This window comes from Manis javanica, chromosome 11 (genome assembly GCF_040802235.1).
Source record: "Manis javanica isolate MJ-LG chromosome 11, MJ_LKY, whole genome shotgun sequence".
Classification (NCBI taxonomy): Eukaryota; Metazoa; Chordata; class Mammalia; order Pholidota; family Manidae; genus Manis; species Manis javanica.
The window spans coordinates 114,796,240-114,823,370 of record NC_133166.1 but is presented as its reverse complement, the minus strand read 5'-3'; the positions used below and the strand labels follow the sequence as shown (position 1 = coordinate 114,823,370).

The window sequence follows — 27,131 nt, the reverse complement described above, 5'->3', positions numbered from 1 at the left end:
CAGAATGTGAGCGGCACCCCAGAATCCCCTCGGGCCCCTTCTAGTCACCACTCCCAGGGTAAACACCATCCTGACTGCTAACAGCAGAGTAGTTTTCCCTGTTCTTTGAACTTCCTATAAATAAAACTTTGTATACAGCGTGTGTTCGTTTGTGTCTGGCTTCTTTTGCTCAACATTACAGGTGACATTCATCCACCTTGCTGTGGGTGGTGATGGTTTTTCTTCTCTTTGCTATGTGGCACACCACTGTGACTGTAACACAGTGCGTTTACACACCCGACCACTTAGAGACTCACAGTTCCTGCCGTGGTGCACGTGCATAGGCTTTCTGTTCCTTGAAGGGTTTTTAACATGAAATTGATAAGATCTCCTTTCAAGCTCACTCCAGTTCCTGTATCAGCCCTGGGGGGACTAACACCAGAACCAGACCAGCCTCCACTTCCCTTTTATGCCACTCCAGTATAAGCCTGTATGGGGTGTGTGTTCTAGGTGCTATGGTGTGTCTAACTCCCCACTCCTTCCCAAATGGGGAACACTGTCCTTCCTCAGGCCTCAGTGTCCTAAGGTGGGAAATGGGCTCAAACATACCAAACTACAAGTGGCTGTGAAGATTAAGTAAATGAGAATTTTGCATGAAAGCTCGTGGCTCAGTGCCCAGCGCCTCCCAAAAAGGGTCCTAATGAATGCCCGTCTTCTTTTTCTTCTAGATCCAAAAAATGAATGGAAAACAAGGACGCCCCCAGTGGGTTAGAGTGGGACTGCACTCCTTGCTCTCCAGGATCCTGTCTTCAGAGGCCAAGGAAGCCCTTTCCCACAAGGCCACTATAAAACCAGCTCCCACTACGGGGCAGTGCCCACAGGTTGCTCTTAGGCCCCAAGGCCCAGAGGGTAGATTATCCAGTCAAGGAAACACTGCTGCCTTTGCACACTCGCTCCCAACCTGAGCTCCTCACCCCTCTGCCCCACCTCACCCCAGATATTCCAGATCCTCTGGGAGGCCTCCCCAGATGCACACCGAGCCTCCTCTACTGATTATCGTGCGCACAGCACCAGGCACCTTTCCCTGCACACCCCAGCCCCTCCTAGTGCCTCCCCGCCAGACTGCGCCAGCAGAGTGGGACCTGCCCTCTGTTCCCGGAAGATGGAAGATCGCCCACACCTGGCACTGTGCCTAGCGTCCGGCGGGGGCGTCGTAAATATCTCCTGAATGATTCATTCATTCCTTTGGGAGCGAAACAATGACCTCTAAATGGTTAGGAGTATCGGCTTTGAAGTCACACAGACTTGGGTTCAACTCTTGGCTCTGTGACTTTGGGAAGGTCATTTCACCTCCCTGAACCTGTTACCTCATGTAAAAAATGGAGCGATCACGACCCCACGAAGTCATGAGAGGATTAGGCGAGATGACGTAGCCCCTGGTAACAACCCAGTCATGGTGGGTAGGGGTAATTACCCATTCAGAGAAGGGAAAACTTCCCGCTGCTCCACGGTCCCTCAGTAATTCCTAGGAGGTGCGCCTTATCAACCGCTTTACAGAAAAAGAAACTGAGGCCCAGACACGGTACAGGGACAACCCGCTGTGCGGCAGAGTGGGACTAGAACCTGAACCCGGACCTGCGGACTCTTGGGTCCAGTGCTCCTCCTGCCTCCCAGAGCCCCTGGGGAGCACACCGCCCCTCCACCCTCGTCCCCCAGCCTGGGAATGAGGGCCTGGGCTCGGCCTCTGGTGACCCCCGGGACTCCGGGTCGCGCCCCGGGGATCTTCTGCTCAGACCTCGGAAGCGCGGCGCGGCTCCCCGGAGCGGAGAGTGCGCCCGGGGTTGTCACTTTAAATTAAAGACCGAGCGGGAGCGGGGCGGGCGAGCGCGAGGGAGCGCGCGGCGGGCTCCTGGGAGCGTGCCCGGACTGCGGCGCAGCTCTGCCTGCCGCCCCGGCCCCGCCGAGCCCCCGGCCCGCGCCGCGCTCCTCCGAGGCGGGCGCCGAGCGGCACTGCAGGGGACGCGTTGCCGGCGGGCGCCGGGGCGTGCGCGCTGCGGGAGGCCGGACGGGAGCCGCGAGCCAGGAGCGGCGGGCCCGAGCCGGAGCGGCGGCCCCTCCGCCGGGCCGGGTAAGTACGCACCCCGCGGCCCCCCGCGAGCCGCCGGACACGCGCCCGGCGCGCGGACGCACGCAGCGCCCCCGCCCAGGCCCGCGGACCCCGGCCTCCGCGCATTCCGCACGTCTACACACCCGTGCGGACCGCACAGCCGCGCCGCGCTTGCACACGCACGCCCGGCACAGCGCACGCCCGGCGCCCTTCCGCGGCCCGGCCACCCCGCGCACTGCGCATCGCCTCGCGCCCCGCACGCCCGTCCCGCGTGTGCACACACGCTGCTCGCCCGGCCATTTACACGCCTTCCCGGAGCTCTTGCTACACGCACGCCCCTCACTTTTACATTCGGCACCCTGCCCTGCCTCGCACCCCTTTCCCGGGTCAGCCCCCAACACTTGGGCTCCCGTATGCCCTGGGGGGTTCCCGCGACGGGGGCGCTAGGTCTTCAGGATGTGTCCTGATCCTGAGAGGCATGTCTCACCCCATTTCCAGGAGGCCCTGGGAGCCTTCCAGGAGAGGATGCTCAGCCTCAGTGCCTTGTCCCTTGGCCTGGGTGGGGGGCTTTCTGGGAGCCCTTCCGAACCTTTGATGTAGCTGCTCTTTGGGAGAGGAAGCTTGTGGTTCAGGGTCTTGGGCTATAGATTTGGACTTTAGAGGGATAAGAGTGGAGCTGAATCTGGGGGCCTGGAGCCAGGCCTGTTAGTAGAGGAGCCTTGAGCCAGACATCCTGGTGACCCTTCTTCCAGGGGCTGCAGAGCGACTGTGTGCTCCGCTCCTCAGTCAGTGAGGCCACCCCCAACCCTAAAGTGCCTGCACCCTGCGTCCTGGAATGTCAGCCTCTTCTCTGAGCCCGGAGGTGACAGATTTAGAGAGCAGCAGCAGCAGAAAATGGGGAAACTGAGGCTCGGAGAATTTAGGAAATCCACCCAGTTGACTCAGCCAGTCTGAAGAAGAGTCAAACAAGTAGTACCCAGTCCCCTGCCTCCCACTCTGAAATCTGAATCCTTCCCCAAGCATCTCGGGGCAGTGCGGGCTCCCAGCCTGGGGTTCAAGCTTGGACTCGGCCTCTTATCAGCTCTGGTGATTATGGGCAAGTAATTTCCTGCACCTCAGTTTTCTTACTAGTACAATGAGCAGAGTAACAGCCCCCTCAGAGGGCAACAGGGAAGATGTGCTGAAACAACACACACAAATCCACATACAGTGCCTGGCATATAGTACATGACCAATGAATGCCAACCTCCACCACCCTAGCCAGGCTGTACTGTGGTTTCCGTGACCTCTGGGGGGGAATGGTAGCAGGCTGTGGTTATCTCAGTGAAGATTTCAAATCTAAAGACACTGAAGAGGTCACAGCCTGGGAGGTTGTGAGCTGCCCTGTACCTACCCCTGATTCCGACCATTAACTGCTGGACTCAGGGTAAGGTTAGCGGTACCAACACCGCACTGGCCATAGATGTGATGTGGGGACAGTGAGCAAAGCAATGGGATGGGGGAGCAGATGTATGGGGCCCTTTCCCCCTTCAGAGGCACAAAATTCCTAGAAAGCCATTTCTCTGACAAGCACAGAAAGGGGCCTAGACTGTGGTCAGATCCCAGTAAGGCCAGTGATAGTTCTTCCTATCCACCTGCACCCCCAAAAGGCCTGGTCAGGAGGTGGCATGGTGGCCAAGAGCCCAGGCCCAGATCCATCACACCTTGGCACCAATCCTGGTATTGCTACTCATATACTGAGTGACCCAGGCCCGGCTTCTTTATCTGTAAAAATGATGACATTTTATCCATTCAAACATCCCGTACTGTGTGCCTACTATGGGCTCCAGGCACTGTTGAGCATTTAGTATACATTGGGTCTAATTCTTACAGCAGTAGGTATCTCCAGGTAGGTACGATTAAGTCTAGATTCGAACCTAGAGCTGTTTTCAGTGAGCAAGCTCCATGCAGTAGGGACTTTGGGGCCAGAATTAATAGATTGGGTGGGGAAGGATGCCAAGGAAAAGGGACATGAATCTGAGAGGTTCAGATGTGGGTTGGGTGGCTTTGGCTCACCCCTTTTGTGCCCCCTTTTCTGTGTGTCAGAAGCTTGGGGAAGCTCTGGTCACAGTCTGCCCTGGCCTTGGGTGTGCCTTGTCAGCATTCTGTCCCTAGCTGAAGCCGCAGCCCCTCTGCCTGGCAGACCTCCAGGCTGCCAACGGAAGGCCGCTGAGGTTGTGGGTGAGATGGAGTCCGGGGTCTCAGGGAGAGCGAGTAAAGCATTAAGAAAGGCGCTTGCTGCAGAGTCATATCGGCTCCGTCTCTGTTCACCTCCGTGCTTACTTGCTGGTGACCTTGGGCAAATTCACTGCCTTGCTCTGAGCCTCACTCTCCTCCTCTGTGGAGTGGGGTTAATAATAGGGTGCCCCATAGGGGACTTGAGGAAGGCAATGGAGAAGCACACATGAAGTGTCCTTAGCACAGGGACTGTGGCTGCTAATAGAAGAGGCTCCACCACGGCTGGCTGTGTGGCATTGGGCAAGTCACTCCAGCTTTCTGAACCTCCCATGGCTTATCTGCAGACCTGCTTACCAGGCTTGGAATGGTGATGTTTCCAGATGAATGGAGGGATAGGTGGTACCAGGCCTGAACAGTAAATGCCCTGTCTAAGGGGCACAGCCTGCTCAGATCCATCTCTGGCTATTTTGAGGGTAGATACAGACCCACTGTCTCCAGATCTTCTAACTTTTAAAGGGAAGCTAGAAATCCATCTTTTTTTTTAAGAAATCCAATTTTAAAGGAAAATTTCCCAATTTTTAATGTTGGCAGCTCACTTGACTTAAGACAAATAAAACATATCTGTAGGCTGGCAATGCTTCCCATATGATTCCACTGCTAGGGGAAATCAAACTAGGGGTTAGGGCCCTTACAGAGGATTGCCAGGCCAAAAAACACAGCAGATGATATTTACCAAGCCTGACCACACTTGTCACCCCGTCTCCTGGCACCCTGATAGGACACTCATGAGTTCCATTTTACAGATGGGACAACTGAGGCTTAGTGAGGGCAGATCTGGGATTCAGAGCTGTGTTCAGGCTTCCCCCAACCCTTCAGAGGATTGCTGTGGGAAGCCTGCCTGGAGTCACCCTTCACACCTTCATTGAAATCACAGCTCCCAGGAAGGGGTGTTGTGGTAAGGGAGCCAGAAACGTGGGCAGTGTGGGAGTCTGGGCTCTGAGCTGGACCAGCGTTGGAGGGGTGGGGCAGCAGACATGGCAATCTGTCTGGTACCGTGTGTACTTGCTGCAGGGGTGTATCCAGCCCACGCTGGCTGCTGGACTGGCCATCCCAGCACAGCCTTGCTCTTGGAACATCAACTCGTGCTGGGTAAACATGAAAGAAAGCTGATGGCACCGTTGCATTCCCAGCAAGGCAGAGGCAGGCTGGGACATGTGTGTTCACATTGACATGTATGTTTCAGTGTGTCCAGACCCCCTTCTGCCAGGAACTAGGGCCACCCTGGGCTTATACACAGTGCCCAGTTTGACCTTCAGGTTCTTGGAAAACTTTTTGAAACCTTATCCCTGCCTTAAGTAAGGTGCAGGGGTTGGCAGCGTGGAGTCAGATTCCTGGGTTGAACAGTTTCTTAGCTGTGTCACCTGGGGCTTTACCTTAACTTCACTTTCATGCCTGAGGACTCTACCCTGCAAACCAGAGATAATAGGACCTACTCATGAGGTTGCTAGAGGATTAAATGAGGTAATATACATACAAAGTGCTCAGAGTACCCCCTGGGGTGTAAGGAGTGCTCAGCAAAGTGGGCCATCATTATCAGAGTCCCCAGCCCCAGGCCCAGGCAGGAGCCTCCACTTAGCATGGGTAAAGCCCTTCCTGGTTAGCGCCTCCCTCCCATCACTATGATGACCCAGCATCTCCTGGTGGTAGTGGGACACCACCAGGGGATCTGGCAGCCAGGAGCCATCCGCACACCTGGCCGGGCTTGGCCCTAGCGCCCTTTACTGCCCTGGTTCCCATGGCCTCCTGCCTTGGGACTTCCAGCCTTCCCAGATGTGCTGGAGAACCCTATCTGGATCAACTTCTTGACTCCAGAGCCACAGATTGGGGAGAACCCCAGGATCCCAGAAAATCCTCAGGAAACTACCCTCTGATTTGACCCCAGTCCAAACCCACAGAATGCTTTGAGGGGTTGCAAATGGGCTAACCACAGCCCAAGAGCCTTTTACACTGTGCCTGAATGGTGTTTACATTTTTTTTTGCAAATTAGCTGCAACCTTTAAAAACCAAGAAACTGCACATTTAAAAAATCCAGATATCTGGCTTTTCTTTAAAGAGCCAGAAGATCCAGCAATGCAGGGTTGGCATTCCCTCAGGCAAAGAAAAGCAGCTGCCTTGGGTGGGCAAGCATGCAACAGTTTCATACACACACACGCTGCCCCCACTTACTTCCATTACCTTGCGTCACCTGTTTGTAACCACCTATCTGAATGGGAGCACAGAGGTTGAGGGTGGGGATTATCCTGTCCCATGTCCCCTGAACTGAGACCAATACAACTCATCCCAGCCTCCTTTTTCAAACCCCCTCCCCCATTTAGAACAAGTCTGGGAGCCAGATTTACTTCTTAGCAACAATAATAAAATCATGAGCAGTCATAAGCAGGTAATGGCTTGTGTGAGTTCCCAGACTTTTTAGAACTTAGTCAGACCTTCAGAGGTTCATAAAACTTGGGAGTGGAGGGTGGGGTGGGGAGGAAACCATCCCAATCAGTGAAAAGGCTGATAATAGAAAATTGCAGAGGTGCAGCCTTGCTTGTCCAATGCAAACAAAAGCATTTGAAGTGAGACTTGGTGAAGTGAGACTTAGTGAACACCCTACGGGCCTGCTCTACTGAGTAACAGGGAGCTGCTGATGGTCGGCCCGCTGTTGGCAGGATGGTAGGGGTGCCAGATTTAGCAAACACAAACACAGGAAGCCCAGGAACGTTTGAGTTTCAGATTAAGAATGAATAACATTCGTATGGGACATATATATGGGACATACTTATACTTAAAATGAATCTGAAGGGCATCTTGTGTTTTATCTGGCAACCCTAAAATGAGGGCAGTCTTAGAGTATTTGAAAAGAACTTTAAACATTTTTTTTAAATGCCATTTAAAACATCACCTACCTTTGGCCAGGCTCCCCTCACAACTAGGTGAGCTGCAGATGACAGGAGTGCAGGCACCGGGGAGGCCAGGGCACAGGGGTGGAATTGGTGGCCCACCAAAGAGCTCTCTGCTGACTGTCTTTTCCTTTCCAGTCTCACCCACCACAGTGGGCATGATGGCCGTGGACGTGGCAGAATACCACCTGAATGGTGAGTCCCAGCGGCCATGTCACAGGAGCCTGCCAGCCCCCAGCTTGGGTGTCTAGGGGATGACAAACAGGGCCCTATTCTACTGGTAAGAACAGTGACTTGCCCAGGGTCACACAGCTTAGGGACCCTGGGTTGGGGTCTCTTTGTCTTTCTCCTCCAGTGGCTCTTTCGTGTGGAGGGCCCCACCTCTGTTTGACTTGAGGGGCTCCCCTAGGAGGCCTGTTTCCCGCTCTTCCCTAAGGATGAGCCTGTGAAGTGGAGTCCACTCACCAGGGGCCATTCCTGGAGGCTTGTAAGTAGTCAGTGAGAAGAAAGCCAGGAATGCTGATGTTAGATCCATGGGACACTGAACTCAGAGATCACCCAGTCCCGCGATAGCGATGCCTGGGATGCAGCTCCTGCCTCCTTGTGTGCGCCCCACAGCGCTGAGCCGAGAGTGGCCTCAAGACACCAGACACACTCCAACGGATGGTGGACCGTGTCAGAGCTGAAATATACTTGCCACCTTTTCTCCCTAAGTTCCCCTCCCCATTTACAGATGGAACTCAGTGAGGGAAGGGACAGGGAGTAAGAAACAGGTCAGGACGCGAAACTGGGTCTCCTGACTCCCAGGCTGCAGCCCCCCATCATTCCAGCTCCTCCCCAGATTGCCATGCCCAGCGCCTGCTCGGACCTCAGGCCTCTGTGCCCATCTACTTACCCGCCCCCTGCTGCTACCCAGGCGCTGCTGGGGGCCAGGAATACAGCACGCACATCCCAGCTGGAGCTCCCCGTGTGTGCTTCTGCTTTACCAGGTCCACTCCCACCCCATCCCCTATTCTCCAGGCTTCCAGATCTTTCCCAAGCCTTGTCAGGGCTGGGCCAGGACCCTCCATAGATTTTTGTGGTGGCTTTGTTTAGCCCAGAAATCATAGATGTTGGCATGAGCAGGGATGGCTCACAGCCCCTCTATCCCTATTTCCTGATCCTTTCATCTCTCCCTGGTCCACCCAGCCCTTGCCCACACCCTGTGTGATTTTTTACATCAAAATCCCATGTTGTAGACTTATTTTTTGTCTTTTAACAGCACCCCAAACATTTTTCTGTACCGCCACAGTGGCATCCTAATGACCTTACATGTCATTCTCCAGGGCCAGTGACATTCCCTTCCAAGGCAGCACCACCAGCCCCGACTGGCCCCTCAGTCAGACCTTCCTGCTGTTCTCAGACTTCTGTGGCTATAAATACAGCCTGGATGACTCACACCAGACAGAACCCTTGTTGGGATTTTTCCCATAGGACAACTTCCCCCCAGGTGGGCCCACCAGATGGGAGATGCTTTTGTTGTCATCTCCGCTGTTTGGATCAGGAGGCCGAGGCCCAGGGGTGAGGTGGCTTGCTCAAGGCACTGCACCCAGGCTCTGTGCATCTTATCCTGTGGCCTGGGGCTGAGAAATGGTTGTGCTCTTTAGCCTCAGCTCTCATCCTCCTCGGGAAAGGGGAGGTAAGGCCCCACAGGGTGCCCAGTGTTGGATAAACGCTAGGGCTGAACACTGGGCCCTGCCCTTCTCCAGAGTGAGTGAGTGTTGTGGATTCTGGTCAGAGTTGGCTGGGCTCAGAAGAGGAGGGGCAGGCGGAGGCCTCCCACTGCCAAAGGGGCTGCCACTGCTCCCTACGTGGCCAGGCTTCAGGGCAGGACGGCAAGGAGCCCTCTTGCCCCCATATGCCCTACTCCCTCCCTCCCACTGGGCACTCTGAATGCCCTGGGCTTTGTACACTCCCTCCTCTTTCTCTCAGTCCCTAATGCCTTGGCCGGACACACTTCGTGCTCTTCCCTCATATCTCAGCATAGCTGTCCCTCCTCCAGGAAGCCTTCCTGGGCTTTCCCAACACAATTCCCATCACTCTGTTTTGTCTATTTATTTGTCTACTCTCCCCACCCCTAGGCTGTGAGCTACTTAAGGCCAAGACTGGGTGGGGGCTGACTCCCCCAGCAGGGTGCTCTCACACAGTAGGTGTTCAGTGGCTGTGCAGTGATATCATGCCCCCACCCCCCACCCCCTGAAATGCCCTCCCTACTGCTCTCCATCCTGTGCTGGGCCAAGGCTGGGTGGGGCAGTGGTCACCCGTGCTCACTCTGAAGTCTGACCACCACACTTAGGATGGCCCCACCACCCCTACTGAGCTCTGTGACCTTTGGGCAAATTCTCCATCCTTTGCGTGCCTCCGCTTGCCCATTTGAATTGAGTATAGAGGCAACACTGAGAATGGTTTAGAGAATTGTATTTGCCAACAGTGTGACCTTCTGCAAGAGGAATCCCATTATCTCCTTAGCTTCTTGTGGGAAGGCAGAGCCAGGTTTCCAAGTAGAGAGAGGCAAAATTTTTTTTTTTGGTATCATTAATCTACAATTACATGAGCGACATTATGGTTACTAGACTCCCCTCATCACCAAGTTCCCCCCACATACCCCATTACAGTCACTGTCCATCAGCGTAGTAAGATGCTATGGAATCACTGCTTGTCTTCTCTGTGTTGCACAGCCCTCCCTGTGCCCCCACCCCCTACATTATGTCTGCCAAAATGTTTTAACATGTATGATCCTGCCATGTACCAAGCCCTGTGCTAGTGGGGCCTCACCCTACACAGCTCAGGGGGTAATTAGTTACTATGTTTAGGGACAGTGAGGCTCAGAAAGGGGCAATTATTTACTCATCAGTAGAGAAAAAGTTATTTGAGTACCTGGATTTGTCCCTAAGCTCTACACAGCCTGAAGCCACCTCTCACTTCTGGCTGAGACTTTTTTTTTGGTAGCAGTTTTATTGAGATAAAATTCATGTACCATACAATTTACTCACTTAAGATGTACAATTCAGTGGGTTTTCATGTATTGTGTACCCAGCAGCACTATTAATTTTTATTTATTTTTTTACTCTTCTTGAAGCAGAGTAAAAGTTTTATTTAAAGTTACTTAGAGAAAAAGTACAGGTGACTTCAGAGAGAGAGGACACCCTGAAAGGTTGGGAAAAGTTAAAGTGACACACTTAGGAAGTGCAGGCGACCTCAGAGAGAGGAGTGCCCACTAATAATTTGGGGAATATATTCATCATCCCCAAAAGATACCCCATATTCTGCATTCCCCTCATCTCTGCGAGCCCCCAAAAAGCACTAATCAACTTTCTGTTGGTACAGATTTGCCTATTCTGGACATTTCATATAAACAGAGTCATACATGTGCTCTTTTGTGCCTAACTTTTTTCACTTAGCATGATGTTTTCAAGGTTCGTGCATGTTGTTCCATGTCAGTACTTAATTCCTTTTTATTGCCAAATAATATCCCACTGTACGGACATACTCCATTTTATTTATCCATTCATCAGTTGATGGACATTGGGCTGTTCTAGATGAGGTTTCAGGCAAAAATGGGGTCATTCCTTTTTCTCCCCCAAATCCTCTTCCTCTTTTCCCAAACTGCAAAGGGCTGCTTTGATTATTTGGAAGTAAAAGGTCCTGTGAAAGCTATAAGGTCAGAGAACTCAAAAACGGAACTACCGTATTTGTTTAAAGCCTAAGGAATATTTAACTATTGTTCTTCTCTTCATCTGCTCTAGCCTAGTGTCTCTCTTGGTAGAAATGTATGTCTTTTTGGAAAAGGGGAAAGAAGCAGAATCACAGGGAGAGTAGGTCTTGTTTAGCACTGGATACCCTGCACCCAGCACCGAGCCTGCTACATAGTAGTCGCTCAGTGAATATTCATTTGATGAGTGAGTCACTCAGTACTGAACTGCCTGCTCCTCTGACGGGGGTCTGTGGCCACTGGCAGGGGCTCCAGAGCCTACTAATGAGAGGTTTCCCCTGCTTTGCAGTCATCAAGAGCCCCCCAGGCTGGGAGTTGGGTGTCTATACTGCTGGGGCCCTCGCACTGCTGGGAATTGCAGCTGTGAGTCTGTGGAAGCTCTGGACATCGGGGAGCTTCCCCAGCCCTTCCCCATTCCCAAACTACGACTACAGGTACCTTCAGCAGAAGTATGGCGAGACCTACGCAGAGGCCAGGCAGAAGGTGAGGCTTTGGCTCTCATGGGTGCACCACCCACTCTCAGGATAGGCTTCTACTCCCTCCCCAATCCCTTCCTCCTGTGAACAGGGACCCTTGTCCTCCTTACCTCCAACACAGCCTAGTACTAGATAATCAATGAAGAATTGTTGAGTGAATGAATGCTTCCAATATTAAAAACCATCCTGTGAAATACGTATATACATATACAGGAAACTATAAATAAGAAGAAAAACCTCTCCCAAAATGCTACCACCCAGAGGCAAGGAGCTGTTAACTGTTTTTTCTTAACTATTAACATGATGATTTGTTTCTTTCTAATATTGTTAATCTACCCCCCTAGCCTTTTTTCCATGCATATTTCTTACACAATGGGTATTACTTCTACATAGAATTTTATACCCTGCTCTTTTCACCTCAAAGCTGAAGGATTTCCCTGTGTTATTGACTACCCATCATAAACATCTTTTTAATGGCTGCATAAGATCCTTTCTATATGTGTGCCGTAATTTACTAAATGCCATTATAAGTAATGCAGTGAATGTTTTATATGTAAAACTTTGTCTTCATTTGGGATTATGTACTTTGAATGGATGCCCAGATGTGGAATTACTGTATCAGGGAGTACAAACATTTTTAGGGCTTTCAGTATAAATTGCTGAATGTTTTATCATTTGACACTTGGCAGAGAATTTTTCTAACATCAGGTAGAGTTCCAGAGAGAACAGCCAGAATCTGTTACCAGATAAGGGTCCCGCATGCTCACTCGTTTGGGGTCTGAGTGAACTATCTCTCATTCTGTTGGGAGCACTATAATTGACACGGCTTTTCTAAAGAACATTTTGGCAACATGTCAAAATCTTTCAAAAGGGCTGTGTCCTCTGAGTCAGGATTTTAAGAAAGCTATTTGATGCTGAGTTATTATAGCTGTGAAAAGTTAGAAGCAACATATATGCCCAGCAGTAGGGACACAGTAAAATAAATTATGGCTATCCACTCAATGGCAAATTTCGGGGGGGTGTGACAATAAAAATTATTCTAATGAAGACTGCAGCAACATGGGAGGTGCCTATGGTACAAAAGCTTTTGTTTTCTCAATCCCAAGGTCAATTTAGAGAAAAGAAAAATTTGAATATTAGGGTAAATGAAACCAACATGAAAGCGTTCTCATGTTGTTAACTTCCTTTGAGGCTGCTCAGTCATGTATGGGCAAGTATCTGGTATTCTCACCCATCTCCCTTCTGCTGGAAACTTCAGTTGCTAACTACTTTTCCTTTTTATAAACATCACTGCAGTGAACATCTTTATGTCTGGAACTCAGCCCATATAAACAAGCATGTTAAGAGAAAGTTTTCTTACATCCTGGTTGTGGAGAGAACACTGAGTGACGTGAAATAATGTTAAACAAGGACTTCCCTAACTAAGGCATGCACCATTTTTGCAAAAGGGGGATGTGGAGGTGTCTTGAATGAACACAGTTTACTGCGTCTCTTTGCCGGCTTCTCAAGACTGTGCTTAATGCTTTGCGATGCTTGTGATACATGTGATGCACCCATGTCCCTTTTCCTCATCCCCAGAGAGCGCCTGCTTGGAATGTCCAGCGGGCCAGCACTCGGGGGCCATCTAGTCGCAAAGGCAGCCTCAGCATCGAGGACACCTTTGAGAGCATCAGCGAGCTTGGGCGCCTGGAGCTGATGGGCCGTGACCTGGACCTGGCTCCCTATGGAACCCTCCGGAAGTCCCAGTCGGCTGACTCCCTGAACTCCATCTCCTCCGTGAGCAACACCTTCGGACAGGACTTCACGCTCGGCCAGGTGGAGGTCAGCATGGACTATGATGCCGCCTCCCACACCCTCCACGTGGCTGTGCTACAGGGCAAGGATCTCCTGGAGCGGGAGGAAGCCAGCTTCGAGTCCTGCTTCATGCGCGTCAGCCTGCTGCCCGACGAGCAGATCGTGGGCATTTCCCGGGTAAGTGGGGGCTGCGGGGTGGGCAGGGGTGTGCTCTGGGCTCTCAGGAGTCCTCCGCTGGCAGGGAGGCCTGCAGGGCCAGGCAGGATCTGAGAAGGGGGCTAGAGAGCGGGTCTGGGCGCTGGGTCCAGAGCTGAAGGTGCCCAGAACCAGGAGTTTGGGGCCTCACTTGAGGATTCTCGTTGTGCACGGTTCTCCGCAATCCTACCACACAAATCTAGTGTGGTAATCATCCATTTCCATACCTGTCCCCTGAGTCAACTTGGGGTGCTGTCAGGAAAGGAAAAAATGCACTCAGGTTGGCTTATTTGGGGAGAGCCTGGTATCAGGACTATTAACAATGGTGAGGGTGGGGTGTAAGGTGACCCCAGGGACAGCATGGTGCTCTGGTCTGAAGAGACAAGGGGAAGGGGAACTTACTGGGCCCAAAAGAAAAGAGGTGTGTGGAGAGGGCCTCCTTGACAGGCACTGTGCCCTTTGGCCAAGGGACGCAGTCAGCCTTCAGCCACACTGCTGGGAAAGACTGTAGCTGCCCTGTAGCCACACTGTAGCACCCAAACCTCTCTCCCACCTCCAGCTTCCCTCAGGTGACCCCCGCTGGCTGAGCCCAGCAGAGGCCAGAGGCCAAGGGAGCCTGTTGGTGCAGCCCAAGGAGGTCAGGTCCTGGGGCTGACATCAGGGTGGGTGAGGGTGGAAAGTAAGCCAGGAGCGGCAGGGGAGGCCTCCAGCAGCCCCCCAGGCTGCTCCTTGTGGGTCCCAGCTGCCTTGCCAAGAGGGAACAAAGCCTGCATGAGACCCACCTTGCTCCAGGCTGGATGGGGGTGTCCAGACGTCGAGGCCGGGACCCACAGTGGGCAAGGTTTGACACACAGCAGGCTCTGACCAGAGCAGGAGGATCCCGAGGACCTGCGGGGCTCCTCAGAGACCTGCCCATGCTGGTCACCTGGCCAGGTGAAAACACCACCCTCAGTGGTAGACACTGTTGTCCTTCTCCCACCCAACTCTTACTCCTCTCTGCAGGAGGGTGGAGAACCGACCGCCAGCTGTGTGCACGTGGAACCCGAGAAGGGGCGGCCCAGCTTCCAGAGGCAGTCCACTCGATGGTTAGGAGCAGGACCCTGGAGCCTGACTGCCGGGGTTCAAATCCCTGTTCCCCACTTCCTAGCAGTCCCTTACTCTTTCTGTGGCTCAGGTTCTTCATCTTTTAAATGGGCATCCTAACTCTTGAGGAGGGAATACGTTAACATACGGAAAGTCCTCAGCCCAGGCCTTGGTACGTGCTCCCTAGATTGTCTTCAGGATCACCAAGTGTCCCTGTTGAGCCCGGATCCAAGCTCTCTTTGGCCTGGGGGACCCTGGGTTGTTCTGGACGCTTCCCTTGAGGTGGGATATTAGTAGACGGCAGCCACCACAGCATGATGTGTGCCGAGAACCTGGTTCACAGAGCCCAACACATCCATGATTCTCATTTGCCCCAACAGGGTAGACTGGGGGTATCTCACAGATGAAGAAACTGAGGTTCAGGAAGGTGCTTTTTCAAGACAGCCTCAGCAAGGGAGCAGGAGATTCAGCACTTGACCCTGTGGTTCCCATTTTCCTCCACCCATGTGTTCATAGAGCACAAGGCACAGAGAATGGATGGTCAGGGAACCCGACCGCATAGGGCAATGCACAGCAAAGAGGCTTGCTTGGCCGGAGGAAGGAGAGACGGGGCTAGAAGATCATAGGAGCCTGAATGCCAAGGTCAGCATCAGGAGATGGGCTTTATCCCATGGGGGGAAAAGCCCTTGAAGATTCTCTAGCAGGCAGTTGGGTGGAGAACATGGCTCCCAGGAAGCAATGTGAGAGGAGCCTTCCCACAGCCCAGGCAGTGTGACCAAAAGTGTGGTTCAGGGCACCTGGAAGTGCTGGCGGATTTTCCCCAAGAAGGCAGGCTTCTTAGCATCACAGCCCAGCTGATCTCAGTGAGTGGGTGGCTGCCCCGAGGCTGGGCAGCCCCCCAACTTCAGGCAAAGTGTCAGGGATGAGAGTTCCTTTCCTTAAATACCGTCAGGCAGTGACTAAGGCAGCCCCCACGGAAGGGGGAGCTGTGCCCGAGTGCACCTTCCCTGGGGCCTGCCCACGGTTTCCTGGGAGGAGGCCAGCAGCACCCACCAAGCAGGACTGGGCTGGGAAACATCCCCAGCCTTGCCTCGTCACTCCATCCATCCGTCCATCCTGCAATGTGTAGACAGTCTGGGCCAGGCTCTGCAGGGGCTGGGACATCAGCGGCTCTCGACTCCACAGCCAGCTACCCATCCTCACTGCATGTCTGGCCCGGGGCTGGAGTTGAACACATGGAAGAAAGATGGCAACCAACTCAGCCATGGCATCACGAGAGCTCTGTAGAGCCTTGGGCACTGAGGATGGGGATTAGTTGGTGTCAGATTGCGGAAGCTTTGAATGCCACCAGATTGGCCAACTCCGAGAGGAAGACAGGTGGCTTTTAAGTCCTGAGGGCTGAGCCACCAAAGGAAGGAGGATTGGTGTTGAGGATGTGGGCGCAGCAGAGTCAGGACTCCTGCCCAGGCCTCTGGATTGCCCTTCCAGAGCTCTCGCCCTGCTATGGCCTTGCAGGCCCCTCACGGCAACCTCCTCCCAGCTTTGGGGCTCCCTCAACGGCTCTTTCTCTCTGCAGATCCAGAGGAATGCCTACTCTATCTTCTTTGATGAGAAGTTCTCCATCCCCCTGGATCCTGCAGCCCTGGAGGAGAAGAGCTTGCGGTTTTCCGTGTTTGGCATCGATGAGGATGAGCGGAATGTCAGCACCGGGGTGGTGGAGCTGAAGCTTTCTGTACTTGACCTCCCACTGCAGCCCTTCAGCGGCTGGCTCTACTTACAGGACCAGAACAAGGTCAGTCTGCCCACCCGTCCACCCATGAAGATGGTGTCACACACATACACTTCAGAGGAGGGACCCCACTGTCCTCTCCAACAGCCTGAACCCTCGCATCTTTAGGAACTCAGAGAGAGAAACCTGAGCCACATTCAAGGAGACCGAGTCCACTGCATGCAAATGGAAAACAGCCTGACCTCCGCTTATGCCCTTCTATTGCTCCTACCGCCAAAACTTCGGAAGCTCTCCTCCTATAGAGCTTCTGTTAGGAAAGTGCCCCTCTGGCCCTAAAGTGACTTATTTCAGAAGCCAAGCCTTTACTGTTAGAAGAACAGGAGCGATCGGGGAGCATCGCTGTTATTTAAGCAAATGATCTTCTAATCCCAGTCCACTTGGAATGCACCATTGCTACAGAATGGTTTCCTTGGTCTAAAATGAGGGAACGTAACCGCATTTGGTTGCTACATTTAACAGGAAGCCTCCGGCGCTACTTGCAAGGCAGGACCCACACGGGCAGGGAGGGAGGGATGTGCATGGTCCTGCATGGTCCATGGGAGGGGCATTCCCATTCTCAATCCCAGCAGCCTAGGGCCACCAAAGAGCAGCTTTTCTCAATAGAGGAGAAGGCTTCTGCCCTTCCCTCCAGTCCAGGGGGTGGAAACCCTCTGAGCCACCAACGTGCCCTCCAGGCCGCCGATGCCGCGGGTGAGATCCTGCTCTCCCTCAGCTACCTCCCGACAGCCGAGCGCCTCACCGTGGTTGTGGTGAAAGCCAAGAATCTCATCTGGACCAATGATAAGACCACAGCGGGTAAGGTCCTGCTGGCTGGCTGACTCCTTCCTGTGGCTGGTGGGAGCTGTGGCCCCCACCGCTCAGCCCAGAGCAGTGGGGGCATCAGCAGGCGTGGGGCACAGTATCAGCCTCCCCACCCCCGACCTTGACTAAGCCCAGGGGGCCATGCACAGTGGTAAGATGAACCTAGCTGGGGAGAGACGGAACCACAGAGGGTGGCAGGGAGCCCTGTGCAGGGAGAGGTGGGGGCCTAAGAGTAAGAGGCAGCGCGCACTCACAGCTGGGGCACCGGGAAGAAGCCAAGGTGAGCACCCACTTCCCAGGACTGGAATTCAGGGGTGGAGGCTGCATTCCCAGAGGTGGGGGCTGCATCCCAGATCCCAAACAGGTACCAGGGCCCTGGGGCTGTGTGGGTGCCATGCAGGACCTGATGCCCCAGGTCTGCAGGAGCCTCAGCATCAGGTAACTGAAGACAGAAGGCTGGGGAAACCAACGTACTGGGGGCCTTGGGGAACCAGGGGTCTGGGCAGGGGCAGCAAGGACACTCAGTGGGCAGTAGGTGCCAAGCAGAATAACTTGTTATTTCAGAGCAGCATGTTGTCAAGTCAGGCTTTGCTGAGCGGGTGCCGGGTGACTCAGGGCTGACGTCTGCACTCAGGCCATTTATAGAATGAAACGTGGTGGGTCTGCTGAGCTCCCCAGAGTGTCATGTGAGTGGAACATGTGTGTGGGCTGAGAGGAGGCAAACTGCCTGAGTCCAGAGCCCAGCTCTTCTGACTCGCACCGGAGCCTCAGTTTGCTCATCTGCAAAATAGGAAAGAAAGGGCTAGTGGCAAGACTGCAGGAAATAATGGTGATAGGAAGGTCTGGGGATTGGGAACCAGGGGGCTGTGCCCAGTGAGTGTGGCTCTGGCCCTCACCCTCACCCCTTTGCCCACCCACAGACCCCTTCGTCAAGGTGTATCTGCTGCAGGATGGGAGGAAAATGAGCAAGAAGAAGACCGCTGTGAAGAGGGACGACCCAAACCCTGTGTTCAACGAAGCCATGATCTTCTCAGTGCCGGCCATTGTGCTCCAGGTGAGGGAGGAACTCACAGGGGTGGGGGGGGCCACCACCACGGCTCTGGGGCCACTCCATCCCCTCCAAGCTCGCTTCTCAGGGCTCCCGTAGGTGGTGATGGAGATGCATATGTTGAGTGTCCAGTAGTTACCAGCTCTATGGGGGCTGCTGGAGCACAGGCTCTGCTTCCAGTGGTGTTTGCAGGGGATGGGCGGGAAAGTCCTAATCCACTGAGAGCATGCCACACTTCGGCGGTCAGGGGAGGCTTCTGCAGGAAAGGTTAGCTAAGCTGAGACCTGGGACAAGACCATTCCCAGTGGGGGGAGCCACAAAGGCCTGGAGATGAGTCAGGGGTACCCCAAGGGCCCAGAGTTCTGGCCCTAAATCTCCTGAGGTTCTACATGCAGAGGCCCTGCTAGCTCCCCACAGCCCCATAGCCTTTAGAAAACGATGTGCCCCAGGGAGACCCCTCCCAGCACAGATATCACAGAGCAAGAGTGTAGGGGCTGCAGAAGAATGGCCTTGGTCATTCCAGTGGCCCTGCTTGCATGCCTCAGAGGACAGCAAGCTCACCACCTTGCCTCACTACCTCCTTCCATCCTTGGGTGTTCCTGACAGTGAGAAAGTCTTTTTGTACTTGATCCAAAACCTGAAACCTGCCCCCCAGCCCTGGGGCTGTGCAGAACCCCACTGATCTCCCCTCCTGGGACACTGCTTTTAGAATTTGAAAGCCCAGCCCTCGGCCTCGCTCTGGGTGTTCCTACCCCAGGGAAACATCCCGGCGTCTCTGGTTGGTGCTGCGTGTCATTGCCTTGCCCTGCCACCCTCATGGGACAGGCTGCTCATCTGCCCCCTGCTCCCCACTGGGTGGCTGTGGTGCCACTGCTCTGCCGCCTGCCCAGGGTGGGACAGAAAGGTGGGAGGAGAGAAGTCAGGCTGGGTTCTGGTTTCAGCTGCAGCACTTTGATCTCAAGCACGTCTTTACTTCCTCAAGTTAGGAGTCCGATGTCTGATTGTGTTAGGAACAACACACCTCTGTGATGCTCTGTGTGCAGGTACAGTCCTAAGAGCTTTACACATTTCCACTCCTTTTGTTCCCAGAATAGGTAGGAGCTATTATTATCACCAATTTACAGGTGGGGAAACTGAGGTAGGAAGCTTGCAAGTCACTGCCCAAGATCAAGCAGCAAGGAAATGGTGAGACCAGCATTTGGACCTGCGCGCCCTTGTGCTGCCACCGTGAAGGGAGGCAGCAACAGAAGGCTGTGGGCAGGCAGCTCCGACGTGAGGATTCAGGGAGCTGTGCCAGATACACCCCCTGGGGCCTGGCATTTATAGACTGGGACCCGGGGGCCACAGAGGGCCTCTGGCACTGGCCCTGGTCCCAGCACCCTTGTCACTTTCTTCCTAGGACCTGTCTCTCCGTGTGACGGTGGCTGAGAGCAGCAGTGATGGCCATGGGGACAACGTGGGCCATGTCATCATCGGGCCATCAGCCAGTGGCATGGGCATCACACACTGGAACCAGATGCTGGCCACGCTGCGCAGGCCTGTGTCCATGTGGCACCCTGTCCGGCGAAACTAGCAGCCGGGGCAGGACCAGGGTGGGCACTGGAGCTGCCTGGGGTCTGGCACAGCTCAGCTCTGATGCCCTTTTCCAGTCCAGCTGGAGCCATGAACACTGGGAGCCCCCAGTGGAGTCCCCACGAGCCACCTTGGTCCCTCCATGCAGGGTGCAGTGGAGGAGTGGGCCTGGCTAGATATCCAGGGTTTACTTCCACTGAGGCCAGCTGTGGCTGGGCTAGGACCTAAGGAGGGCAGCTGGGCCCTGGCCCACTGTGCTACCATTCTGAGACCCTCAAGCGGTCTATCCATTGGTCTGGGGGGACCTTGGCCTCTCAGAGCTCCCCATTCCCTACCCTTGCTGGGAGGCCAGCAACAAGCTGGGCCATGCACAGGAACTGAGTGAGTCTCGGGGGCCAGGCAACTGTGCTAGGCACCAGTAGGGGTGACAGGAATAAGACACAGCCCCTAGGACGTCAGGAAGACAAGACCTGCCTGCCCTGGTGATCCGCTCAGTGCTGAATGGCTTGGTGGGGGGGGCTCTGGGGGTTGGGGGAATGAGACGGAAGCTGCGCTTTGAGGCACAGGAAAGAACTGGGTGTCCAGGCAGGCAGCCCAGCTTAAGCCATGGCAGGGCTGTGAACTTCCCTGTCAGAGTCTCTAGCCTACTGCAGTGGATGCAAGGGCCTCTTTCTGGGCAGGTCAAGCAGAGGCCCACAGGGTACATGCGACACTGGCTCTAGGTCATTCTCTGTGAAATCTACTCCCTTGAGCCACAACCCTTACAAGGCCCAGAGGTGCAAGGAGGCCCAGACCCAGGCCCTTGTGTCCAGTTCCATGCAAACCAGGCACTGACTCCGCAGTATTTGTTGGAGTCCGTCCAGGCCAGGCCCTGTTGGGAAGAGAGATGGGGGCTGGTGGGCAGTGGGGCAGCCAGGAGACAGACTGCATGGGGTGCGTTGGACAGGCCTTTGGGGCTGCAGGTGCCCAGGAAGATGCAGTGGAACAGAAGGCCCTGGGCTGGCCGGAAGGGGCAGCCTGAGCAGTGGCAGTGAGGAGCAGTCAAGAAACGTCAAGATGGGTTTGGGGGACAGGGCTGAATGCCACCCTGACAAGGTTCTGGAGCGTGGTTCAGACCTCTGCAAGCTCAGCTCAGGAGGTGTCCTATGGCGATGTCCCGAGGCAGACCCTGAGATGTGTAGGCAAGGAGTTTACTAGGGGAGGGCCCTCAGGAGACCCTGCAAGGCAGAAAGGAAAGCCTGGGCCCGGGGAGTACGCAGCAAGCCGTGGCTTCAGGAGAGTCTCGCTTTGCCTGATGGCTTGTGGGAGCTCTCTGTGGGAGTGGCACCCCAGGGGGTGCTTCCCAGAAGCAAAGGGGTTGGGCTGTTACAGCCCACTCAGTCTTTGGCTACCACCACCCCAGCTGGAGGGAGAGCGCACATAGCCTTCCAGGTGTCCCTGGCTGAGGCAGGGCCAAAGCAGCCGGCAGCTGTGTACCCTTTGAGCAGAAGGGGCCCCTGCTGGTTTTCAAAGGGATGGGGTTGGGGGAGGCATGTAGTAGCATCTGCTCTACGGGGCCACCCACAGATGAGTGCGTGGGCTCTCAGGCTGGCTGCCTCTGGCTCTGGTGAGCTATGGAGAGCCGGGCCCAACCAGTTATCCCTAGTGATGTTTGGGGGGGGCCAGGGTGGTCATGGGATTGGAGGTAGGACCGTGGCTCTCTCCACCTGATACAGCCATGACCCAGCCTTACAGCCATACAGCATGTCCACCCTGTGGCCAGCACAGGGCCCAGGGACACACAGCTGGCAAGCCTCTGCAGCCTGGGAGACCCCAGACTTTTTCAACCCCAGTGACTGTGCTGTGCAGGCCATTCACCCACCTTCACTACCCCCTCTTCCCTCACTCTAACTGCATGAAATGTTGACTGCACCCAGGATGGGCAAGGTGGGGACCGAGTATGCTGACTGGAATGATTCTAGACCCAAAATAAAGCTGGGGCAGGAAGGAGGGGGCTTCCAGGAGCCCTGCTTGGTCCTGATGACCTCCGTCTCTTCTCCAGGTCTCCACATGATGGAGGGGAAGGTACTTTGATGATGCCCTCCCCCACTGCTGGGTGCCCAGGGGGAAAGAGGCTCCTATTGCTTGGGAGGACCATCACAAGGATCGGTGCCATCAGGCTGCTTGGGAAATGCTGAGAAGGGGCCCTGAGCCAGGCTTGGCAGGGAGAATAGCAGTAGGGAATATCAAGGAAGGCTTCCTGATGGTGTCACTGAGCCTAGTCTTCAGGGCAAGGAGTATAATGCCAAAAAAGGTAGATAAGGCCAAAAAAGCATTCCTGGCAGAGGGAACAACATATAGAAAAGAGCAGGAGTGGGCAAAAACTTGGTTAATATATCAACCTTGCTAGAGAAAAGTTGGGGGAAGAGGGGAAGGGAGCCAGAGGAAAGGATTGGAAGTGAGAAGGGCCGTGTGAGTGCAATGGGTGCTGGTGTCCAGGTTACAACCCTGCAGTGCTTAGAGGTGGGTACTGTTGTACCCTCATTCGCAGACATGGAAATGGAAGACCAGAGAGGTTAGGTAACTAATGCAAGATCACACAGCCAGAAAGTCTCAGAGCTGGGATTCAGCTCAGGCTCGTGGGCTCCAGAGCAGGTGCTTTTTACCACTAGGCCACATCGCCTCTTCCCCAACTCCTTGAGGGTGGGGCTGAGGGGTAGCAGAGAAGCCCCCCAGAGGCTGTTCTGGCTTCCCCCTCTTGAGCCCTGGAAGATCACAGCAAGTGTGGGGAAGAGGATCTGGGTGGGAATTGCCAGCAGTCCCCAGGAAGCCTGTCCACCACAGTGACTGTGAAGAGCTTCTTTGGAACCCGAAGCAAGGCATACAGAGGTAACCAATGAGACAGGCCACTGCCGGAGCCCACAAAGGCTGAACGCCAGCAGAGGCTTCCAGGAGGAAATGGAAGCTTGAGTACTGGCCTTGCAGGGCCGGGAGGATGGTGAGAGGCCACTAGGCAGGGGAATTGCCTGCAGAAAGGCACCACATGTGTCTGGGGAGCTGCACAGCCAGCTGAGCCTGGGGAGGCCAGGTGGGGCTGAGCTGGGGAGGGTGTCCAGGGTGAGGCTAAGGGTCCTGGTCCTGCTGGCAGTGGGGAGCCATGAGGAGGTCCTGGGCAGGAGCAGGTCCGAGGAAGAGGGACAGGAAGGGGGGCCGCTCTAAGCGACTTTGGAAGTGAGGGACATCGAGTGCTGGTCTTGGTCCCTAAGGGGTTGTCCGAGCCGCCTTTAGGCTTTGGGTTCACTCAGCAAGGCCCACACTGAGGTACCCCCACCTCTTCCTGTCTCTGCTCCACTCTCCTACCACCCCGGCTCCTCTAGCCCTAGGGCAACAGACCTGCCTCGAGGGTCCCAGGACTGCTCTGTCTAGGCCAAGGCCCACCCAAGAGGGCGGCTGAGCCAGGCCGGCCTGTGAGGGGAAGGATGGGCGGCTTTAGCAGCCACACTTGACAGCAGCTCAAACCCTCTCCCCTGCCTTGGTCATCCATGCCTGCAGAAACCCAAGGGGAAAAACCAAAGCTCGGCAAACACCGAGACTGGGCCACAGGGTTCCCCACTTCCCTCACCACTCCCACCCCATTATCAACCTTCCATCCCACCCACAAGGACCAGTAATGGCGAGGCAGGGGGAGGTTTTGGGGCAGGAGGCCTTCTACCCGTGCTCTGAACTCCTGCTAAATGGCAGCCAGAGTTAAGTTGGTCTGGAGGAGGCCAGACAGAAGGAGGCGGGAGAGGAGGCCCTTCTGATTTCCACTGGCCATGGACTGGGTCTGCTGCCTACTTGCTGTATGACAAGCCCCTCCCCCTCAAGAGCCTCAGTTTCCCCATCTGAAGAATGAGCATATTGGGCAGGAAGGCCTCTAAAGACTCCCACACCTCTGTCTTTTAGGGATTGGGCAGTAGGGGAGGGGCCTCTAGAGCCCAAATGCTGGAGCTTAGAATCCTAGCAACTCCACTTACCAGCTAGATCTTGGGCACTCGATCTAATGAGGCTAAGAATTATACATACTTCATAGCAGGGAATGAAATTGACACCTGCCAAGCATCTAGCTCACAGTAGGTGCTCAGCATAGATGAGGTCAAGGCTTGGGGTGGAGTTCTGGCCAAGGACAAGAGCTCTGGGAACCTGGTGTTTGGGACTAACGGTGGGGGTGGGGTACATGGGGAGGCATGAGGAGCAAAGGGCCTGCACACCCTGCCGAGGCATCCAAAGGGCAGGACCAGACCTCTGAAGTTCCGACCCCTGGCACCCACTGTCCTCCTTAAGTCATATATGAACACCTGACACCTCAAGACAGGAACCCCAAGCTGAGCAGGCAGCCCTAGGTGACGACCATGAAGGGAGCGGAGCAGCCATCTGGGGGCAGCAGAGACTCCACAGGACAGCAAGGGACTCGAGGAGGAGGAGAGGGTAGATGTCCGAAAATGGGGCAGAAGGGCAGGGCCAGGGACCCTTGGAGCAGATGGAGGCTGGAGGGTGTTCACCTCTCTGCTGACGCTGCACTTGGTGTCTGCTGTTTTCACTCAACCATGCAGTCGTTTGTTCTTTACTCATTCCTGCAATGTGTCCATTCTTTTGAAAGTCAGTCTACCTTCCCTCCTTCCTTTCTCCCTTGTTCCTTTACCTTCCTTCCTTTCCCCTGTTTGCCCAGCTAGGTAGTTGATTGAATATAACATCCCAAGCCACAACTGGGGCAGGTGCCCCTGCTGGGGGTACAGAGTTGGGTCAACCTTGGTCACTGCCTTGAGATGCTCAAGGCTTGGTTGGGGACTAGAAGATCCTGCCTGGCTGGCTGCATCCCGCGGGGGATTCCAGGTCTGCTCAAGGCTGGCCTGGCCTCCTCTGCCGCTCTGGGATGTGCAGGGCAGTGACCTGCTGCACAGGGCACCCGGAAAACACCGGGCTTGGGACTGGTAGGTCTCAAGAGACTGCATAACCTACAGGTTGGCAGTAAACAGCAGCCACAGAAGACAATGAAAGAGTAAACAGTACCCTGACCAGGTGGACTGTGACCCAGGCCACCGCCCCACTCCAAAATAAACTCCAGGTAAACTCCAGTGCCATCCAGGGCCCAGCAATGTCTGAGATTTGGGGAAATTCCCTGTCAACCAGGGCCCAGTGACCAATCTCCCTCTTGCAGAAGCATGAGGGTAGAGTGGGAGTAGGCTGGGGTTTCACATCAAGAGATCTAGGTTCAAGTCCTGGCTCTGTGTCTTGCTAGTTTGAGACAAGCTGCTGCCTTCTCTGGGCCTCAGTTCCCAAAATCTGTAGAATGGGAGAAGCAGTTCACCTATCCTGCCCACCTCATGGTCTGAGAGCTGGATGAAATTTAGGGAATGGCGACCACGAGGTGTGCTGTGAGGAGACAGCCTGGTGTAGTGGCCAGACCCAGATTCAAATTCCAATTCTGCCTCCTACTAGCTGTGGAGCTTAGACGAGAACTTAACCGACAAGAACTTGACTTCTCTGGGCCTCAGGTTCCTCACCTGTAAGATGGGGCTAACAATTCCCACCTGCTAGGACATAGTGCCTGCACACGGTTAGCAATCCATTACACTGTTATTAGGAAACGTTCAGTGAAACTGTAAAGTATGACACACATCAAGGATGTCATTAGAGTTATTATCCCTATAGCAACCAAGGTCAAACGCCTCTGCCTGACTCTCAGCTCCTTCCACCCCCAGTCTGGCCCCACCTGCCTCCCATCCTTGTCATCCAAAGCCTGATGACAGCAGCAGTGGGGAGAGCAGGCTGACAGCTGATCGTTGGGGGATGGGCCTCCTCCCCACCACCCGCTGGGGCGGGGAGCCCTGCTCAGTGGCTACACACCCAGCCCAGTGCCGAGTCACTGCCCAGCCCTTTGGCAGTTTCGGGGAGAAAGGGGCACCTGAAGGGTGGGGATGTCTTGGGGTACACCCGCCATCCAGGTGAGGCCCCTCTCAGCCTGCTGACCACGGCCCTGTTGAGCTTGGGATAGGATTCAGGAATCTGGGCTCTGCCTCAGTACAGGGGGGACAGCAACTCCTGCCCTGGCTGCCTCTTTGGGCCACTGTCGTTCGAAGGGGGCCGAGGCAACTTTTTCACCTGCTTAGCTTTGAAAACAGTCCAAGATTTAGGGAGACCCTTTTGCCCATTTTTAAAAGATTTCAATTCTGGCCACTAACCCAAGTGGGAGGTCAGGTGGGGTAAGTTCTCAGCTCAGCTCTGCCTTTATTCCTGGCATCCAAAACGCTCCACTATCCAGGCCCTGCTTAGCCTCATGCCGGCACCAGCTCCCCAACCCAACCTCACTCCCATCACAGGGAAGGACTGTGACCCCCCAGTGCCCCCTTCTCTCTTGCCACCATACTTTGCATGTGCTGTTCCCTCAGTTTGGAACACCCCTCCTCCCCCATCTGTACCTCACTTTTTCCTCTAGACTCTGGCCCCTCTCAGAAGGGTTTCCTGACACCCCCACCCTGGGTGAAGAGCCTCTCTTCCCTACTCCCACCCACTGCCTGTCCCCACCTCAGGTGTAGGTCTTATCACACCAATGTCCTATCTCCCATTCTAGATTTTGGCTGCTCAAAGTAGGGACTTTGTCTTGAATGGCTCAGGGTCCCAGGCTCTTGGGCACAGAGAGGGCATCAGTGTTGGTTAAATAATAAGATCACTCACACATGGTACAGGCCATGCACCAGACCCTGCCCTAAGCACTTTATAGATGAAGGTTCCATTGCTTTCCCTAGATCATCCCCCAGCCAGAGGTGAAACAGTTGGTCACCCACCTGCAGCAACACTTCCTGGGACTGGCTGGGGTAAGCAGGCCAGGCTAACAGTACCAGCGAATGACCCGTAAGGGCTTGTCTGGGTCACGCTGTTCCCACCTGGCCTTAAACATCTGGAGGGAGGACTGTGGTGTGCTCCGTCTCCAAGCCCTGGGGGAAATGTACCTCCATTCACTCACTCACTCATTCACCCAAAGTAATGATTCCTGCCCTGGAGCCCCACCTAAGCTGGGACCCATTCTCGAGCCCCAGCGAACTAGCAAGCCAACGGCTGACCCCCCCACCCTCTCCAACTGGCTCGTCTTTCCCGCCCACACTCTGCACACGCTCGGTCACTGTCCCACCACTTGTCTTCCCCCCACCAGACCAGGGCTTCCTCCTGCTGAGCGCAGGGGGCCCTCTGCGGCCCCTCCTCGGGGCCCGACGCCCGCCCGCGGTAGGCTCACTGCGTGCTTCTCGCGGCTGGACGGCACGGGAGGGAGAGCGGGAGGCGGGGGGAGGCTCCGGGGAGGCCCCGCCCCGCTGGCTCTGCGCCGCCCCGCCCCCGACTCTGGCCTCACCTGGGCCGCTGGCC

At 54.9% G+C, this 27,131-nt stretch overlaps 1 protein-coding gene and 1 long non-coding RNA gene across 8 annotated transcripts; one reads left to right on the top strand and one right to left on the bottom strand.

Annotated features, from left to right (window-relative positions):
• Nucleotides 1-1,414: 1,414 nt before the first annotated feature.
• SYT12 (synaptotagmin 12) lies at nt 1,415-21,765 on the top strand. 3 transcript variants are annotated; one of them, XM_073217494.1, is made up of 8 exons: nt 1,415-1,435; nt 7,384-7,440; nt 11,286-11,479; nt 13,051-13,443; nt 16,121-16,336; nt 17,008-17,128; nt 18,055-18,188; nt 19,582-21,765. In XM_073217494.1, the coding sequence occupies exons 2-8, from the start codon at nt 7,404-7,406 to the stop codon at nt 19,753-19,755; spliced, it is 1,269 nt and encodes a 422-aa protein (XP_073073595.1). In that variant the 5' UTR covers nt 1,415-1,435; nt 7,384-7,403; the 3' UTR covers nt 19,756-21,765. The 3 variants fall into 3 exon arrangements, with proteins under 3 accessions (XP_073073595.1, XP_036851499.1, XP_017530975.1); XM_036995604.2 differs by lacking the exon at nt 1,415-1,435 and adding an exon at nt 1,536-2,107; XM_017675486.3 differs by lacking the exon at nt 1,415-1,435 and having other exon boundaries at nt 7,415-7,525.
• On the bottom strand, nt 17,140-27,068 carry LOC108406660 (uncharacterized). Of its 5 annotated transcripts, none has more exons than XR_012123128.1 (5): nt 27,004-27,068; nt 26,558-26,707; nt 18,935-19,064; nt 18,206-18,438; nt 17,140-17,914 (listed from the first exon to the last, which is right to left on the bottom strand). It is a non-coding gene; the product is annotated as an uncharacterized lncRNA (long non-coding RNA). The 5 variants fall into 5 exon arrangements; XR_005055171.2 differs by having other exon boundaries at nt 26,925-27,030; XR_001855504.3 differs by having other exon boundaries at nt 18,322-18,438; nt 26,925-27,030.
• Between the last annotated feature and the right edge of the window lie 63 nt (nt 27,069-27,131).

Excerpts from the sequence above, each read along its gene's own strand:
- SYT12 (XM_073217494.1), top strand. The coding sequence starts at position 7,404 with ATGATGGCCGTGGACGTGGCAGAATACCACCTGAATG. Across the intron at positions 7,441-11,285 it reads GGCAGAATACCACCTGAATG|TCATCAAGAGCCCCCCAGGC; the intron begins GTGAGTCCCAGC and ends CCTGCTTTGCAG. Across the intron at positions 13,444-16,120 it reads AGATCGTGGGCATTTCCCGG|ATCCAGAGGAATGCCTACTC; the intron begins GTAAGTGGGGGC and ends TTCTCTCTGCAG.